This window comes from Toxorhynchites rutilus, chromosome 2 (genome assembly GCF_029784135.1).
Source record: "Toxorhynchites rutilus septentrionalis strain SRP chromosome 2, ASM2978413v1, whole genome shotgun sequence".
NCBI lineage: Eukaryota > Metazoa > Arthropoda > Insecta > Diptera > Culicidae > Toxorhynchites > Toxorhynchites rutilus.
The window spans coordinates 225,930,489-225,947,879 of NC_073745.1; the positions used below are offsets into that span (position 1 = coordinate 225,930,489).

Below are 17,391 nucleotides of genomic sequence, written 5' to 3' on the forward strand. Positions count from 1 at the left end.
GGCGGGTCCCTAACAGAGACATCAGAACCAAGCTGAAAAAATCGGCACTGCAAATACATGAAAGTAGGGGGAACTTTTGTTCCTACCGAAATGTATTCCAAGCTGCCTGGGGGAATTGCAAATATATGCAAGTCGGGAGCATTTTTGTATTGAAAGTAAGGTGAGTGATACGATTTATTTTAGCAAATAAAATTTAAATTTGGAACTTTAATGTTGGTTGTTTTGTGAAATTTCATACCAATAACCGATCGTGTATTGTGAATATAGCACAAGTGTAAGTGTAAAATTGTATATGGTAGCAGTTGTGTTACAACTGAAATGTATGAAACGATTTATTTGTGGAGGCGATCTGGCGTAGTGGTAACATCCATACCTCTCACGCAGAGATCACGAGTTCAATTCTCACTCCCGACATTCTTCCAAAAATGGAAATAAAAGTGACGAACCAGCCGAAATTTGTTGAAAGTCACTATAATAGAGAAAAAAAATTCAATTTTCATAATTGAGAACCAAGTTTTTTACCGCTCAAGGACGGGTTGTTCGGTTTAAACTGTCTGTTTTGTTGTGTTCATTTTCACCCAAGAGAGTTTATACGGCGAGAAAAATTCGAAAAGTGAAGAAATATTAGAAAAAGTAATTTCCCATATGCTTTACATATATCGAGTTTACAGAATTCCTTGAATTGTGAATGTCCTTCGAGTTATTATAATAAACTGTTCACTAATTTGCTAATAATTGAATTCAAACTATGGGAATTATTGAAAAGTATACTCTGATCTTAATTGTAATGCAATTGAAGCCTCATAGTTGATGCACTGATTCTAGACCAGGGGTTCTCGAAAACTGTTTTTGTGGGTCAACGAGGTCCATATTAATAAACTATTAGTATACCCAATAAACACAAGTTCTAATCTGAAACTTTCTAGAAACTGTATGAGGTGTGTTACGTGAACCAACTTGTAATAAGAATAGCTAATGTTTTAGCAGAAAGTATTATTATTGTAATTTGTTGTAATCAAGTCATTCGAAATATTTCGAATCGATCGAAATAATATTGTAATATTGTTCTTTTAATACGGTGAACATGTCAGAAAAACGGAGTGGTATCGCTTCTGATTTGTCCTGTGTTTCTTTTTTATAACCCCCATGAGTTAGGTAGTGTACAGCCTTCTCAACTTGCGAAATTGGTTTAGGGTAGTCGCTCACCTACGCCAGGAATTTATTAGAAGGAATTCAGATGACGTTTACGAGCAAAATGAATTCGAATAAATATTGTAGAAACTATGCACCTACTATTCCAGAAACTGTAACTATAATTAGCATTTTGTTATTTGATATTTCTTTTTATTGATCATAGTATGCACACTAATTGTAATTAAAACTAGTTTAACAATGATCTACATATAATTATTGTTTGATACAATTTATGTCTGTTTATTGCGCATCTATTAATGTTCAATGTATGTAAATATATATAGTATCCTCTATTATTTGTATATTCCATATCTAATTCTTCGTTTTGATCGGTAGAAAATAATAAACTACAACTTCTTTCTCTCAGTGAACCTCCAATGCAACACTTGATGAATAGATAAAAGCAAAACTAAACAAAAAGACGTTAGCGAATTATGTTTCTCATTATATATCCATTTCTACGTATTACATAAGAATTTACACATTTCGTTGCTCCCAAAACAATTCAAATTTTAGCTCCAATTTTCCAATTCCATAAACACCGATAAGAGACAGTGAATGGTACCGAACGTTTCGAAGATGTTTCGCTATGCGTCGGTAGAGAGCGCTCCATGTGTGCGAGATTCAGCCCAGTATACACAAACTTTTGCATGCAAGTTATGTATTCCATATATACGAAACAGGCATCGAAACATGCACGCATTCGGAATGGAATGTTTTCGTTATATTCTGATGATAATTTTTCTTCTATCACAATAGCGAATGGGATAAAACGCAAGATAACACGTCTCTCCTTGCAATTTTATTTTTCATTATAATAATACTTCTGTTTTTATTTAGATTGTTCTGTAACTCGCACTATCGATTTTTGCAAACAGATTGTTTTTCTCTTAATTACAAATATATCCATTATTACGTTATAGACCATGATTTATTTCTGCTTCAATCGCACGATTCAATAGTTTTCCCTACCAAAACAATCTTAAGCATCTCTATCATCTCGAGAGTAAAAAATATGGGTTAAATATGCATCGTCGCAGAGATTCGGTTGAAACATAAAGAAAATTATTATTCCAAATCACAATAATTACAAAATCGAGAATGCTTATTGAACCAGGATCGAGAAATAGCATGCCAAAACAGGATAAAAAATAAAGACAGCAAGCACTGTACGGCCAAGAGTTTTTTTTTGTTTCTTCTGATGATCACTTAGGTTAACATTTCTTTAATGGGTCAAATGTATCCAGCAGATCGTCGGAGCTAAACAAACCGTTTTTAGAGGTTGTCTGGAAAGAGAAACGAGAGTTGAATTAGAACAATTGAATATTATATATTGTAGAACATGTAGAATAAATCGACAATTTGGATTGAACATATACTACTACGCACATATGCGAGGACGAAACACTTCATGAAACTAGAGATAGAACGTGGCCACAACATAGAATGTGAAATCCCCAGAATAAACGAAAACATGATTGATCCAGTTGAAATTGAACGAACACACAGGAACAATTTATCGTGTTAAACATAAAACATTGATTATCAGTTGCCCATGTGCACGTTTTAGATTCCCAATGAGCAGTTAATACTGGTACTACCTTGTCGCGGAATTGTGGCCCGTTGGCGGTTATCAAACGTGCACTATTCATATCGTGAGCTCCCAGAGTGTTAGCAATGCCCTTGTCAACCCCGAATTCTTTCGTGCCCATCATCAACGGTCGCTTCAGACTTGCCGCAACATTTGTATTGCGTCTTTGGTTCGAATTACTCAAATCTCTTTTGAACTCGTTAAAAGCCGATTGTGCAAAATCTTGAAACAAAGCCTCTGATTCGGACAGTTCTGTCGCACTCGTCGTCGCTGGTGGCTTTGCTGGCTGCTGCTGATGATGACTTGTCGTAACGGTGTTAGACGACATCGACGAAGAAATGCTATCGGTAAGCGTACCCGCAGAATCGGTTGCATTCTGGAATATGTCGTAAGTGACATTGTGTTTAACTGTGGCCACCAATGGATTGCTCAGTAGCATATTCTTCGTCGGAGCCGTGAGTGACGAGAATGGATTAAGCTTGGTCAGTGTCGGGACCGTATTCGTGGCTGTTGCTGTATGTGGAGTCGATGTCTTTTGAGGGGCGGTGTAGACACTGTTATTTAAAGATAATACTGTGTCGAGCTTCGACGAGTTAATGGTCAACACTTTAATTTTTTCCGCAAAGTTCTCGTTGGACAGAATTGTTGAGTTTGCGCTCACAGTGAATGTTGAGTCTGCGAATGAGCTGTCGAATACTGTGTCCTGGGGTGTGGTGAGATATTAAATCTTTAGTCACTATTTGGATGGGATGTATAGTTTGATGTGGTACGTTGCATGACGAACAGAATTAATAACATACATAACATACATATACAGTGATTAGCAAAATAAAGTGCCCACTCAATTTTGTTTTCATTTCTATTTTTTTTTTGGTTATAATAAAAATTAAACACGTCGTAATCATCCTTAAAGTCTCATTCATTATGTTCTTTTTTATTTTAATTCATGTTGCACTGAGAGAATTATTTTTTTCCTATAGAAAAAAAAGTATTCCAGAAAAAAAACAGTGACAAAAAAGTGCCCAGATCAGAAAAGCTTCAAATGAACTTAACTGAAGGCAAACAAGAACATTTCAATAATTGATATGACCTCCTTTAGGCTCCAAGAACTCCTGCAAGCGCTTCGACATGCTCTCCACAAGGTTCGTGCTCCAGAGCTTCAGAATATTTTTTTATTGGTGACTCCGGTTTTCTCGAGCCTAGCCTAGAGGATGGCCCACAGGTTTTCAATAGGGTTAAGATCCGGGATTTGTAGGGGCCATTCAAGGGGTTTGATGCGACAGAAGAATGAGTTTGTTACCTTGGTCGTGTGCTTCGGATCGTTATCCTGTTGAAAAACAAACCGCTCCACAAGGATGTTGCAGTATGACTCTGCCGTCATGATTTTGTCAATCTTCATCAAACTGTCCACTTCAATAGATGAAAAGCAACCCCACATCATCACGTTGCCTCCTTCGTGCTTGATCGTTCCTTGGATGTAGCTCTCTTGCCGTTCTTCACCCGACTTGCGCCACACACGAAGCCATCTCTTTCGATTGAAAAGCTCGAATTTGGATTCGTCTATCCAAAGCACCGTTTTCCAGTACTCCAGCGGCTTATCGATGTGCTTCTGGGCGAATCTGAGCCGTTTGGCCTTGTCCGCCGTGCTAATGAAGTGCCGATTCATAGCCATCCTGCTGCTGAACCCATGCGCTCCGATGCGATGACGGACAGACCGATGCGAAACCGAAAGCTGAAGCTCTTCCTGGATCTGCCGGATGGTAACTTTCGGAGATGATCTTTCCCAGATGATCTACTCGTTTGTTCTGGCATCTGTTGTGGGTTTTCATTCCTCTGCCTACGAGATCCACCACCTATCCGAACGTCTGCAGCTCCTTAGGATTTTTTCCAACCGTTGCCTAGTTCATATCGTACTACTCGGCGACCGCACCGGTATGATTCGTCGTCGATATCTCGAACGACCAATTTTCGAATGCACAAGAGAATCGTTTTTGAAATAACTGCGTACTCCATTTTTCTCGACTTCACCAAGTGCGAACAAGTGTACAGATGCTCCAGAGCCATGCCATTTGTTTTTAAATAACGATCATAAACAATCGAGGGGTCTCATGATGGAAAATTATCGAAAACATATCGGTTATCACAGTGGACACCTTTTTTTATAATTCGTTAATTTTTTACAGGCTTGGTTCCATAAGTTTCAAGGAGCCGAACTCTTATCAATATTTTTATAACTATATATAAATAATTTTCTCGATTCTATGGTATATAAGGTAGAAACCCGATTACTCGCGGTCGACTCTAGTTTAGAAGGGTGACATTTTTTTTTCAGGAAAAAGAAGGGATACAAGGAGATTGTAACAATGTTGATGATCAAACTCAATTCTTAAATCTATTCGTATGTCGATCGTGTATTTACATTTGAACTTATTCTACTGTTTATTGCAAGGGGACCAATCAATCGCAACGGAAGAAAGGAGGTCTAACCGAGCCAACTAGGATTGGGTGATCTTGGATCGATTTTCAGAAGATGGATCTATTTCATTTCGATTTAAGATTTTTTGGATCGATTCATTGCATCTGAAAAAATTATGAAGATCGATCTTATTCCTTCGGTTTTCTCGATCTTAGAATTGTTTTTTTTCAGTGTACATCGATTTTAATCTCACCACCTGACAATTTTCATAAACCTAATGTCGAAATATGGATTACTTTCGAGAATGACAAATTAGTGACAGTGAATAGGATTGAGCGATCTTGGGTCGATATTTAGAAGATCGATCTTTCCTCTCGGATTTCCGGTTCTTTCTATTCCGAAAAAATAGCAAAAATCGATCTTTTCGATCTTTTTGATCGTAGAAAAAAATGTAAATTTGTTTCTCAGTGAACATTGATTTTAATCTCATTGAAAACCACATGACAAATCTCATAAACATTAGGTCCTTTTCAAGGTTTTCAAATTAGTGGTCATGTTAATGCTGCAAATCAGGGATCTAATCGTCAGAACAAACACACCGTTCTTTTAGCAGTTCTATATTCAAATTATAAACGACGCTTTTAAGCTGAAATTACAATAGTTTGTTTGTTTTAATTCACTGCTAATAAATCCAACATTCTTTAATATCTACCCACAAATTCAGTGTTGAGCTTTACTTCAGAACTCTGATTATTCAATAGCAATTAACCTAGAATCTAACAAATTTCAGCATATTAATTTCTAGATAATATCTCTTGATATTTTTTCTACTCACATGTTATTGATATTAAATGCTCTAAAAACAATTGTATGAATTTCAACTAACAACGATCTATTGAATTCTATTTTCGGGATATTCATTTGCACGCCCACTGGTTTCTGCCACAAATTTTTCCTAACTAAAATGTTCCTACGCACCGACTATGACCATAGACTCCTGTTGCAATTTGAAAATGCTTGCGTTAACAGGTCGTAAACCTGGGAGAAGCAGTTTTGTAAGTTTGGTCATCACAAAACAAGTGGGTACAAGTTATATGTACACTATCACAGCTTGCTTTTCTAGAACTTGGACTATTACCAAGATTTCGACTAAATGTCAGACGTATGACACGATTGGATTCAGCGGAATTATTGTTAACGAAGTTCTGGATGAATATAAGTTGTTGAATTTACAACGCACAAACGACCAAGCTGTAAAAAATATTTTTTCGATTATTGGCGGTACAGAAACCCCAATCTTCAAGAATTATTTTTTTCCGTTCTTCCGTTTTTCGGAAAATTACAAAAAATCGAAAAATCGTCAAACAAAAACATTGGGCAAAACCTATAGTTTTGTTCCTGAGGAGGTTCAATTCAAAGTTTTTTTTCTTCCATCACAATGTGTGACCTTTTATCAAAGTAATACTGTAGAAAAGTTTACATTTTTTTGAATTTCATAAGGTTTTGTTTTTGGTTAGGTTATATGAGTTATGTACTTTCCGTAAATAGTTGCTTTAAACCGAATGTATTGCTCAAAAAAGTTATACAAAACTGAATGAAATAGAAAGTAAGCGATAGCTAATTAGACTAATCTATCATTTAAAAAATGACTTGTTTTAAGAAAAAATTTAACCTTTGAACTTTAAGGAGGAATTTAAGCAGCTATTATATGTACAGTGGGGTAAAAATCGTGATTTTTGAAGATTGTGCTTGAATTTTCACCAAGATTTGTTCATATCGATATTACAGCGAAATTAAGAAAGATGGAAGTTGGTTGTCAAAGAACAAATTGTAGAGTAGTTTGAGAGCTTCAATTAATTTTTGGGATAAAATTAATTATTACAAATTAAAAATCACTAACTTTGAAATTTTCCCTTAGAAAAAGTTATTTAACTCCACTAATTTAGATGTTCCACTACTACATCCTGTACTAAATTTTCTCATATTTCAAATGGAAGCAACAGAATTGGCTTACGCAGCGTACTTTTTAATGTAGAGCCAGTTTGAGACAACAGAGTCCGAAACAAAACAAAATTTCTATAACTCTGTCATTGTTGAAATTCGAACATTCGATTTTTTCATCAAATATGATCATATATCACCTCCTAAGAGATTCTGGAAAAAAAATTTGTTCATATGAGAAGAGTATTTTCTACATTTTAGAAGATGAATCGAAAATTGAATTCTTCTTTTATTTTCAATAAACGAAAAATATATGCATAAAAAACGAAGAAAAAAAAATTGACTCGATTATATACAGTGAAAATAAATCGGAGGCTGTATATAATCGAGTTCGCGCTGTATATGTTTGCTTTCGTAAAGCATAAAACGGATTAATAATAATTTTCAATTAATTTATTTAATCATTAATTCCATGACGGTTCAAGTTGAATGCCCTGGAAAATACATTTTTTCTTGGCCTTCAAGTTTTGTTGTGACCTTCATGTTGAGAATCATAAATGCCTTTGATGTTTTAATAGAAATGTGAAATGTTTATTCTATGTTTAACCCATTAGCATATTATTTAATACGTTACACATCAAGTGATTTCACTTCTCTGCTGAGCGTTCTACACCACGAGTGAGACTCGATGTTGTACGCGAAGGGGTTAGAGAAAAGACAACGCTTATATAGAACAAGTATATAAATTGAAAAAAAGGCATTCGATTTTTCAGAGATCGATTGTTTGGTACCGATTTAATCAGTGAATCGAATTTAGAATCGTCGTTTAGAATCGATCTTTTTCTAAAGATCGCTCAATCCTAGAGACAACACATTTCTCACCGGCACATTGGGTTGTTTTCTTCTGGCTCAAAGGGAGCTTTCTACATTCGAACAGGCGACCAGATACCCCTCGCTCGACCAAACAACGTGCTCGATGTCGTGATAGCCTTGACCACAAACGCAGAGATTGTTGTTGGCAAGATTGAAATGGAAGAGTAGTGCATCTAACGAACAGTGATTGGACATGAGTCGGAAAAAGGTGCAAATAAAATCCCGACTCAACTTCAGACTTTTAAGCCACGGTTTGAGGCTAACCTTAGTGATAATCTAGTGAAGCCACCGGCCCAATTCATCTTCGTTCCACTTGCGTTGCTAGTCAGCGAAGGTTTTGTTTTACGGACTAAAAAATTAAATTCATGAAAGGCGATTTGACGCTGATATATGTCGTCTTCAATCGCACCCATGTTTGCTAATGAGTCAGCCCACTCATTATTTTGAATTGAGCAATGTGAAGGGACCCAGACAAAGGTCTGAATAAAGTACTGAAAATTTCTCGTATTCTCTCAAGGAAGTACGGCGAGTGGTTTTCCGGCATCACAGAACGGATAACTTCGACCGAACTTAGACTATCCGTTACAATGTAATAGTGTTCAACAGGTCGTGAGGCGACGCTGTCCACAGCGTCTAGTGAATCGCTGCCAATTGAGCAATATACAAGGATACTGAAGACTGTGGGAAAAAAATTAGTTGACCGATCCCCGATCGATGATAATCGGAAATTCCATGGATATCCTGCTTCATGGACAGATCAAAATGCACAGTGCAACATGCATGGAGATGAATTCATATTATGAAGTCATGAATCCAGAGTTAAAAAAAAAGCTCGATCAGTTGCTCAAAATTTCCGATCTCTAATGGATTCATAACCTTACACCCGGTGAGGAACTTAAGAGATAATAAATTGAAGCGATTTTTTAGTGGGAGGACGCCTGCCAAAACCTCAAAACTCATGGAGCGCGTTGTGGCCAAACATCCCAACGCAATACGGCGATAAAGATATTGAATTCGCTCGAGTATAATGAGGTTTGGCAGCTGAATGAAAACAGAAACTGCCATACTCCATCACTGAGAGAATGATGATGATGTTGGATTAAAGAGGCTTTAAACTTTTCAGTTCATTCGCCTCTAACCACTGAGAGAATAGTGGTTCGATACAATATTAAAAGATCTCCTGGATGGGCTCCCCACCAGGTGCCGGTAATTGTGCGGAGAAAGTTTTAGTCAGTGGGCACTTTATTTTGTCGCTATTTTATAAGAAAAACTTTTATTTCAACATAAAAAAATTAGATTTCAAGAACGGTTACGATGTGTTTACTTATTTAAAACTGAAAAATGAATTGTTTAAACCTGAAAAATAAAAGATATGAAAAAATTGAGTAGGCACTTTATTTTTCCAATCACTGTACTATGATTTGATTAAAAAACATGGAATCTGTGAGTTGAAAATTATTCCTTTGTCCTTTGCTATTACATGATAAGAATACTCAAATTTTTTTTAAATCTTTTTATGTAATGAACAATGCGTAGAATGATTTAAGTGATTTGAATCCTTGATTTGTTGAAAACTAATGCTAACGTCTGTTATTATTTTTTTTCCGAATGGTTGCGCATCCGCTTACTAAGCGAATGATCGTTGTTCGCGCCCGATTCGACCCGGCATGACGTCATCGATGCACACATTGAGCATGCGCGGGGCAGTTTTTACACCTACACCACCTGGTGTCACCCGTTCCCATGCACATAAAAAAGGGTGCCATTCGCGGATTAGATTCATCAGGGACGAATAACTATCGGGTTAAAGTCCCTTAAAACCAAAAACTGAACCGGATTAGATTCATTCTGTTTTTACGCGTTATACATTAAACATCGTTCGAATAAACAACCAGTAGGAGAAAAAGTACATACTAGTGTTTTGACTTTCATTCTGCACTCTTGCCTTCCGAGCAAACCTTCGCACCATCGATATCTGGCTAGTAGACTGCTGTGGAAACCATTGTCTGCCTTTCTCAAGGCGAAAGAAAGAGTATATTTCCACACAGTTGAAACGATTTTCCGTGTTTACAGTCCACTGCCTTGGCGCTGAGGAAGGCGCCAACAATCGTGATTTCGAATCTAGGACCCTCTATTGATTGATCTCCTAGCTGTCTCTTTTCAAGCCAAGAAGTGAATTAACTTTGAAGTTTAAATCCTCTTTAATATCAAAAATCAATCATCCATTCAAGCGAACTGAGTGATTGATCAATAACATAACATTACCGATCAAATAAAATCAGTCAATACAATAATCCGCGTAGGCTCATCTCGATGTTTTTATTCTGCACTTTAGCGCACAGCATCTGGATCGTATTGAAAGCACCACATTCCACATTGCAAGCAAATGCAGCAAACACGCTGACGCTCACGAATCACTAGATTTAATAACATTTGTTATTTATCAAATTCTAACAGCATGTTAATAGAAAACGTGCCTTCTCAACTCGGGCAGCCATCAATAGATGACACCACCATATTTCGCTCTTCCGAAAAAGATCAATTTATCTTGAAACGCTGCTTACACGATGATTTTGATTATTTTTAACAAATACTTACATCACATGCCTGTGGGTTGAATGGAGCCGATCCGAATAAATCTTGATAGCCATTCCCGTTTGTAGCGTTGTTGTTCTGGTGCGTTGATGTTGTCCTTCGGGGAGCCGATTTTTGTGGTGGAGGAGCCACTAAAAGAGACAATGAAACATGCATGGTAATTTTTCCACACTTAACTGTAAATGGCAATGTAACAATTACAAATTGGAGGAGGGCTTATGGGAGCACCGAATCCATTCGTCGTTGTTCCAACAGATCCGTTCGTAAAGCTATTATGGCTGTTATTGGTATTGTTGCTAACAGTAAACAGTTGCTGGCTTGCACTTTGCTTCGGTGGTTCAAATCCGAATAGATCGTTGCTGATCTTGTTGCCTCCGATCGACGGACTGTCGTTATCCGGAGCACGGGGATCGAAATCACTGTCCGAGTCGGAGTTCAGCAGTAGACCTTCGCTCTTTGTGCCGGAGGACGGTTTGAAGGCCTCAATCGTACTGCTGATCTGTGGAAATAATGGAACGTTTAAATTGAGATCAATTATATACATGCTGTTCATCTGACCTGGTTCTGAATATTCCGAGGCGGCACCATCGGAGCAAAATGTTTGGGTGATGTCTCGATCAGCAGCTGATCATCGTTGTTCGGTAAAGAAACATCAATGCCTACAATAGTGTAACCAATAGACAGTTAAAATCAGATCTAAGTATGATTAATGATGAAACACACCCAAATCTGGCGTTTTACTACCATTGACAGTGGCAGTATGGTTTTCAATGGAGTTCTCAAGCACTGGCACTTCACAGATATCACGTAAACCTAGCCTCAGCAGCAGTTTGTCCAGATCTGACTTAGGTACCAGCTCCGATAGATCCTTCAAACGCTGGCGGTACACATTGACTGTGTTCTCGAGCTGTTTATTCTGGGTTTGCAATTTAGAAGCTTCAACAGTTTTGCCGCTGTCACTGACGTAGCGCCTAAAAGAGAATGAATTTATCATTCTAATAGGGTTTGAGGGTTTATGAAATTAATACGGCGATAAAGGAAATCCAATAACAAGTAACATTACCTTGAAATTTTAATAATATATTGAACAATTACACGTCAAATCAGCCGGCCTCTGCCTCGAAATTGTGGCGGTAGCTGCCACCATATGCGCAATGTTTAAAAGAATCGGAGAGGGTCGCGTCAAAATCGACTGTTTTTCAGCAGGTTTGGGGTGGAATTGCTCTATTTCTATAATAGCTTACCCTCATGATCAAAACGTGTCTGATAAAAATCTCCAAAATTTCATTCTGATTTCTGGAGACTTTTGGGTGTAATTTTTGACAGTTGCTTCACTAGCACTATGCCAATTCAGCAATTCAATTGGGACGATTGAGCTTTGGTTTCCACGTCATAACCACAGACTCGTGATTCGTCAACAGTTATGACCCTTGGGGACAATTTTGGATCGTCGGATAGAGTCCGCGATGCAATGTTAGTTGGATGCTGTTTATGGTCGAAACTTAATAATTTTGATAATTTTGAATTTTGATTTCGCGGCGATCCTTCTCATGCCCAAATCCTTGGTAAAAATAGAATGACACGAGTCACTCAATATGTTTTGATTCTCAGCAACATCTCCAACACCGATTCGCGGTGAATGCTACCTTCTTCTTCACTGTATGAATGTTTTCGTCTGTTGTTGACGTGCTCGGGCGTCCGATACGCTCTTTATCGTTCACATCTTCTCGGCCCTATGAGAAAATTTTGTACCACTGATAAACGTTGCCTCGATCCAAGGTAGCTTCATCATATGCCGCAATCTACATTCAGAATGCTTCCGCGCACTTAAATTTGTTATACCGTTCTGAATCATATTTCGGACACTTTGTTCTAATATCTTGAAGTGCTTCATGCACTGATGCTATAACTATAAATCTATTATCACAATTACACCTTTACAGTAATGCCTTAGTTTCACCATCATTTGAGAATTACATTTGAATTATCACATAGTAGGAAAAAATCCAACAGCACTACTCATTATCGTTTGTTTTTGACGTTTGTTTAGCGTGAGCACGTAGAATTTACCCCTTCATCAATATTTAAATTTCTCTCGTGTTTCATCAGTTCTCATCATCGTTATCAGGTTACTGTGACTGGTTGGTAAATGTTTCGCAGTTGACTATAAACTATAATAAAGTGTAATGTAATTTTCGTTCAAAAAATTACGAAGTGTCCGGAATTTGACTTTTTTTATAATTAGTGTCCGAAGTTTGATTGTTATTCGCTTGATTTCAAACGCATTTTATTCGATTTTTTTATGTTTTCAATCAAATTGGTAACAAAGTAGAAAGCTTAGAAGCATATTGAACTAATTTATTAAAAATATCAACCAAAGAAAACCTGTGCATAAAGTTGAGATCAGTTTTCTGCATCACATGACTCAAGCGACCGAAATATGATTCATAACGGTACACAAAATTTGATACAGATTATTTGTTTTTTTTTTTGAATAGGTGAAAATCGAAGACGAGCCAAAACCCACGCAAGCAAAGCAGCTGTCAAAAATTCAATGAACATTCAAAATGTTCGCGAATGACCTCTTCGATTGGATTGGTCCGGAGAAGGAAAAACAGTAGCGAAATATACTGTGGTCGGATGAGACGAAGGTAAACCTCATCGGTTCGGACGGAAAAACTTGGGTCCATCGATCAATAAGCTGCGCTTACATGCCACGATATACCACGAAGACATGGTACGGGGTTGGCCCCTTGTACTGAGTGGATAAGATCATGGATCAGTACCTCTACGCCCAAATCTAAAAGGATGTTATTCTGAAACACGCCGAGTGAGAGATGCCCCTGAAATGGCAGTTTATGCAGGATAACGATCCGGAGCACACCTATAGCTATAGATCCGGTGACTGCGCTAGCCGCTCCATGAAGTCGATTTGTTATCCTGGAACCATTTTTTGACGGTCTTGGCGGTGTGCTCCGGATCGTTATCCTGCATGAACTGTCATTTCGGGGGCATCTCCCACTCGGCGTGTAGATTACGAAAATCACCTTGTTTTTTGTTCTAACTTTATTTTTCCGCGATTTCTGAGGCACTGAAACTTATTTTTTGAGCGACCCTCGTATATTGATGACAAGCCCTAAACTCAACCCAAAGATTACTTCTACATTGACGGATGTGCTATTATGATATTACTGACAGTATTTTCAATAGAACCAACCTGTAGGCCAAATCGAACGCCTGTCCGATAGTGAGGGTGATATCCGACGCTAGTTTGTTCGAAATGAAAACAAAACATTCGTGCTGTCCATCCTGATCGGTTGAGTTGGACGAGTGGGTATCGTCACTGTTAGCACTCAGTGATGGTGTCGTCGTTCCAGTTTTGGCTATAAAACTGAAGAATTTTTTAACCCCCTTCTCATCGGCACAGTATGAGATTTTGTGCAGTGGAAACTGATGCAGAATAGTTTGAGTTCGGGGCTCCTACAATTGAAGAATTGTTAACATTGTTAACAAATAACTTTGAATTTTTACAATCTGAAATACCTGTATCGCCACGCCATCCACACTGACAGTGATCTCAACTTTTTTCGTCTTAACGTTACTGCCACCTTCCGCTTTTTTCATCTGCTGCGTGAACTGCAGCCTCCGTATTGCCTCCTTCACTACCTCTATTCCTTTCGCTTGTTCGACCGGTGTGCTTCCGAGGAACTGGCACAAAAGTAAAAAGTCTCACAATTCGAACACTCGCAAGCAGCAGTACCTACTTACTTTGACTAGATATGCAACATGACCGTTGACCAGCACATCGGGCGCATGCAACCAGTTACGTCCGTTCTTTGTGTTCTTGGCATCGCTCCCGTTCTGGTTATTGGAGTTCTGCTTGTTCCAGAACATCAGTGTGGACGCCATTGTCGTGTCTGAATGTTTCCGGATGGATTGATAACTCGAAATACGTTCACCTTAGCGGCAAGCTCGTTCTAAATTTATTTTGATTCCAGTAAGGTCCAGCTCCAACTCAGCTTTGGAATCAACACACAAACGGCTCGGTGTCTGAAAGTAGAATGAAAGTGGGATGAGTATATATGTGATGAAACTGCTGATTGTTAGAGAACTATTCTCAATTGACCCAGACTGTAGGCGCTACTGTTACTCTTGTTTGACGTCCTGAAGAGACATTTCCGGTTGCTGATAGTGAGTATATGGTGGTTTATCGTATATAAACCGTTCCATTTACGTACGTAAGAACGCAAGTATTATGTTACTGTTGGGTAGCAATGGCGCCAGCGATAACTTGAACTAGTTCAACTCATGAATGAATTCTTGTGGTTTACGTATATATCTCTCTATCGGTAGTGCATTTATTTGGTTCAGTTCAAAAACGCCTCTCTTTCTCGAAGAGAACCGGAATTTTCGGAATGATTAATTAGAATAATCTCGGGGTATTCCCATATTAACGTCATTTTTCTGTCAACAATAGAAACGAACATCGCACCAATCTTGCCGCATGATAAGGGATAAATTCATGAGCAGTATGATAAGCTTGTGAGAATGCAAATGAAAAAATAATAATACAGCCACAAACCCAGCATCAGCCAGTCGAGCGTATTTTATAGATGTGATCGCCACAACAGGAAAACGCAAAATTCCACAACACGAGATGCTTATGTGCGAAGCCTCTGTTCCTCCCATTATTCCACGTTATAGCAACTCACAACCTCGATGTCACGTTGGATACCCGAGCAGGATGATATGCTCGAATCAGTCACGAGCTGTATACTCAATGTAAAAACTAATGAGCTTTGATTCTCGCGTCTAGGGATTAGAATTAGGAATTGATGGTTCAATGGTGTCATTACTTATCGCACAAATCGTGGTTGTAGTTGGGTGTTGAATTCCCGGAATTATGCCGTAGGCTATTTTTGTCAAAGAGAGCGCACTGGCTCAAGGCACGCTATTTGCAATTGCTACCAATTAATTCAACTGAACACATTAACCTGATAAACTGCTGCAGAGTAAGAGGCCCCAAGCAGTTCGGTAATATCTGATATTGACTCCATAGAAATACTGCCCACGGACTATAATAGATGCATTATAGTCCGGTGCACCAGTAAGAAAAGCTACAACGATTCTGTCTTGTTTTTGAGTAATTTTCCATCCATACGGAGGATCATTAAAGACTTGCATGTATCTTCCAGAGCCCAAGTAAAGTGCCAATAGAAACGAAGCATCTAGCTTCGTTCGAAACCCAAGTCAAACATCTTAATGATGACTTGTTGACGTCTGCCATACTGCCATACCACCATATTGGAGATCTTATTGGTATTTTGAAGACCCAAGTGTTTCGTTGGGAAAAGACCAGCTTTTCTTCTTATTAACACGTTGTTCTACAGCAGGATGGGGGACCTTGTAATACCTCAAATCAGACTCAACATTGGCTGACGAACGGAGTTTTGATCGGAAAATTCATGGCAGCCCGAATCTCAACACTATGGAATTTTCTATTTGGGTATATCTTTAAGCACATGGCTGTGAAAATTTCACTCCATTGTCAACGTTGTCGGTCAACGTTGACAATATAGCATTCATAGCATAGACTATCACGTTCGCAAAGCATGTTTTTAGTTCAGAAATCATCTTCTTTGGAAATCACACTTCTTTAGAGAAATCCAATAAACATTATTTAACAGTAAAACAAGGATAAAAATTAAATAAGCAAAAGAAAATGACGTTTGAAAGAAGCAAAACAAAAATTCGCAGAATTTATTAACACAGTCTGTAAATAATTATTTTAACCTGTTCTTAAAATAATTCTTTAGACGAAAGAAACTTTTCATTCCATTTCCGTTTGGCCAACAGAACCGTATAAGTTTTTTGAGAATTTCAAAAAATAAGTTTTTGATATTTTTTTTAAATTTAAAACAAAATCTTTTTTTTTAAATATTTTTTTGAGTGTCATTTTTTATTGTTTTTTTTTCCGTAAACTCAAATAATTTCCTGCATTTTATCCTTTGACCAGAATTTTGTAGGTATCATAGTTTTTGAATTTCAAATTGTTGTTAAAAAATATGATATTCTCAAAATATTCTGAAAAAGAAGTCTAATTATTTTTTGAATATTTCAAGTATGCAAAGTTGCTTAAATAATCAATGTTTTTACACCCACAACGTATCACTGCTATCTGAGATGGTGCTGCCAACACCTGAGACGAGTTGGCATAAAATTCGTCTATGTCTAGTCTTTAAAAGACCTTTGACAACTGTCTGATAGTTAATGAACGATTCTCGATTAACCCTTCCCGTATTATTTAATACGTCACACATCAAGTGATTTCACTACTCTGCTGAGCGTTCTAGCGCCCTATGTTATGCAAGTACACCACGAGTGAGACTCGATGTTGTACGGGAAAGGTTTAACTCGTTCTTATGCTCATCGAACTTACAAGCACTTGAGACTGGACAATTTGAATTGTTCCCGAAACAATTCTCCAACAACAATTAATATCAACGGGTTTGTAGTAGTTTTATAAACCACGCAAACAATGGTGAGTGTTGTAGAGAGTTGACCGTAAGATTGCAGAGGATTGATCCAATCTTAATTAGTTATTGGTGTAGGGAAAAAAATCCATTTATTTTGCGTAAACTCCAGGAATTTATTTAGCATAGTAAAAATGATTCCATTTAAATCAAATATTCTCCCTTTTTTTGATAACCTTTTTTTTATTTCGAAAGTAATTTATTATGTTGCTCTCTTGTGCAAACTCTTGTCCCTATCAAAAAACTGG

The 17,391-nt window shown here is 37.7% G+C and overlaps 1 protein-coding gene across 5 annotated transcripts in view; it reads right to left on the bottom strand.

Annotated features, from left to right (window-relative positions):
* Positions 1-1,322: 1,322 nt before the first annotated feature.
* LOC129766535 (PTB domain-containing adapter protein ced-6) overlaps positions 1,323-17,391 on the bottom strand; it is a 96,572-nt gene continuing 80,503 nt past the window's right edge. For all 5 annotated transcript variants that reach the window (XM_055767103.1, XM_055767107.1, XM_055767105.1 and 2 more), the window contains 9 exons: positions 14,379-14,660; positions 14,154-14,318; positions 13,828-14,090; positions 11,334-11,581; positions 11,169-11,269; positions 10,812-11,109; positions 10,614-10,741; positions 2,796-3,488; positions 1,323-2,480 (listed from right to left, as the gene is read on the bottom strand). In XM_055767103.1, the coding sequence (XP_055623078.1) occupies positions 2,409-2,480; positions 2,796-3,488; positions 10,614-10,741; positions 10,812-11,109; positions 11,169-11,269; positions 11,334-11,581; positions 13,828-14,090; positions 14,154-14,318; positions 14,379-14,519 (2,109 nt within the window). In that variant the 5' untranslated portion in view covers positions 14,520-14,660 and the 3' untranslated portion in view covers positions 1,323-2,408. The remainder of the gene's footprint in view (positions 2,481-2,795; positions 3,489-10,613; positions 10,742-10,811; positions 11,110-11,168; positions 11,270-11,333; positions 11,582-13,827; positions 14,091-14,153; positions 14,319-14,378; positions 14,661-17,391) is intronic.